Source organism: Haplochromis burtoni, unplaced genomic scaffold, assembly GCF_018398535.1.
Source record: "Haplochromis burtoni strain Fernald_Lab_line unplaced genomic scaffold, NCSU_Asbu1 Contig_1050, whole genome shotgun sequence".
In the NCBI taxonomy this organism is placed as follows: Eukaryota; Metazoa; Chordata; class Actinopteri; order Cichliformes; family Cichlidae; genus Haplochromis; species Haplochromis burtoni.
The window spans coordinates 13,405-14,756 of NW_024583411.1; the positions used below are offsets into that span (position 1 = coordinate 13,405).

The 1,352-nt window shown below is 39.3% G+C and overlaps 1 protein-coding gene across 4 annotated transcripts in view; it reads left to right on the top strand.

The window, feature by feature from the left end:
• Positions 1-1,352, top strand: part of ppp4r4 (protein phosphatase 4, regulatory subunit 4) — a 26,932-nt gene that overhangs the window by 11,546 nt on the left and 14,034 nt on the right. For all 4 annotated transcript variants that reach the window (XM_042216426.1, XM_005951529.3, XM_042216425.1 and 1 more), the window contains exon 2: positions 518-591. In XM_042216426.1, coding sequence (XP_042072360.1) covers positions 518-591 — 74 coding nt within the window. The remainder of the gene's footprint in view (positions 1-517; positions 592-1,352) is intronic.

The window sequence follows — 1,352 nt, forward strand, 5'->3', positions numbered from 1 at the left end:
TTTTTGGGTTCATTGAGAACATGGTTGTTGTCCAATAATAAAATTATTCCTCAAAAATACAACTTGCCTAATAATTCTGCACTCCCTGTAATGATCACCTTGTTTGGTGTTTTCCCTACTCCAAAACTTCTGGTGTTTTTTGAGTGGGGAAATGCCTCAAAAACTAAAACAAGCAGTCCCAAGGAACAGAATTTAGAAGAATTTAGAAGTCAGTCAGTCTAAGCTCAATCTCGAAACAAACATTTTCCTGGAGTTACAGAAAGCTTAATTCACATTTGCATATCCACCACAGAGGTTGCCAGGAAAGACCACCAGAGACTGCAGACACAAAGATGTAATCTTACAAAGACTACGCTTCATAAGCTGAATGCAGTTTTAGAGATTTTTAATGTCATATTTACCTCTGATGGTCTCATATATGATTAGGGTCTGTGTTGGGTCAACTGTCATTAAAGCTCACCTAAGGACAGCACAATCATATCAAACAGGTAACTCTGATTTTTGTTTTTCCCATCAGACTGCAGAAGAGATTGATCAGCTGACTGTGGATGAAGACCTAAATGACATTGAGAGAGCTGTCTACCTCCTCAGGTGAGTCTCAGCAAAGGTTTATGCGCAGGTCAACAGCACTTCAAACTGAAACCCCACCTAGTGCCCCAGGTTTGTCAGACAGCTCCAGGTGCAGATCTGTTCATTCCTGTGGGGAAATGAAGAAACTGGAGCAGAGTTCAAGCTGAGACTGTAACCATAATCCTTTTTAACCTGCCACAGAGTTCTTTTTCTCTAAGTTAAATAGGTTACAATGAGACTAAAATAAGTTCAGCTATGTTTACAGTAAAGAACAAATACAAAAGCTTTTGTAGGTATGTGGATTTCTGGATGCCTTGGGTGGAGCTGAAAGCGTTGTCCTCCACCCGTCCTCCTTTGCTGTGACCCAGTAAACTGCGGAGCTAATTGAACAATGGAAGTAATCAGCAGTCCAATCCCAGAGGGTTTAAATTAGTTCACTGAACTCATTCATAAACAGGACTTGAGCCTACAGGACTCAGACTGGAGTCTGGAGCAGATCTGAACCCATAAACCTGCCCTGTTCAGGTCGTCTTCATTTGCTTGCTTGTTATTTTTTAAATCAACAATATTTTTTATTATTCTCAAATAAATATTAAGTAAAGAAACAGAAGCAAAACAACAAAAATATATTTTTTTAAAAACGAGACACAAACAAGCCTCATGAGATCACAAGTAATATATTCGTAGTGCTTGCCAAGATAAATGGGAGGGTTACATCAGAAAGACCTACTTTTTGGGGGTCAAAATCAAAACCTTCACTGCTCACATTAAGTAATTCCCCC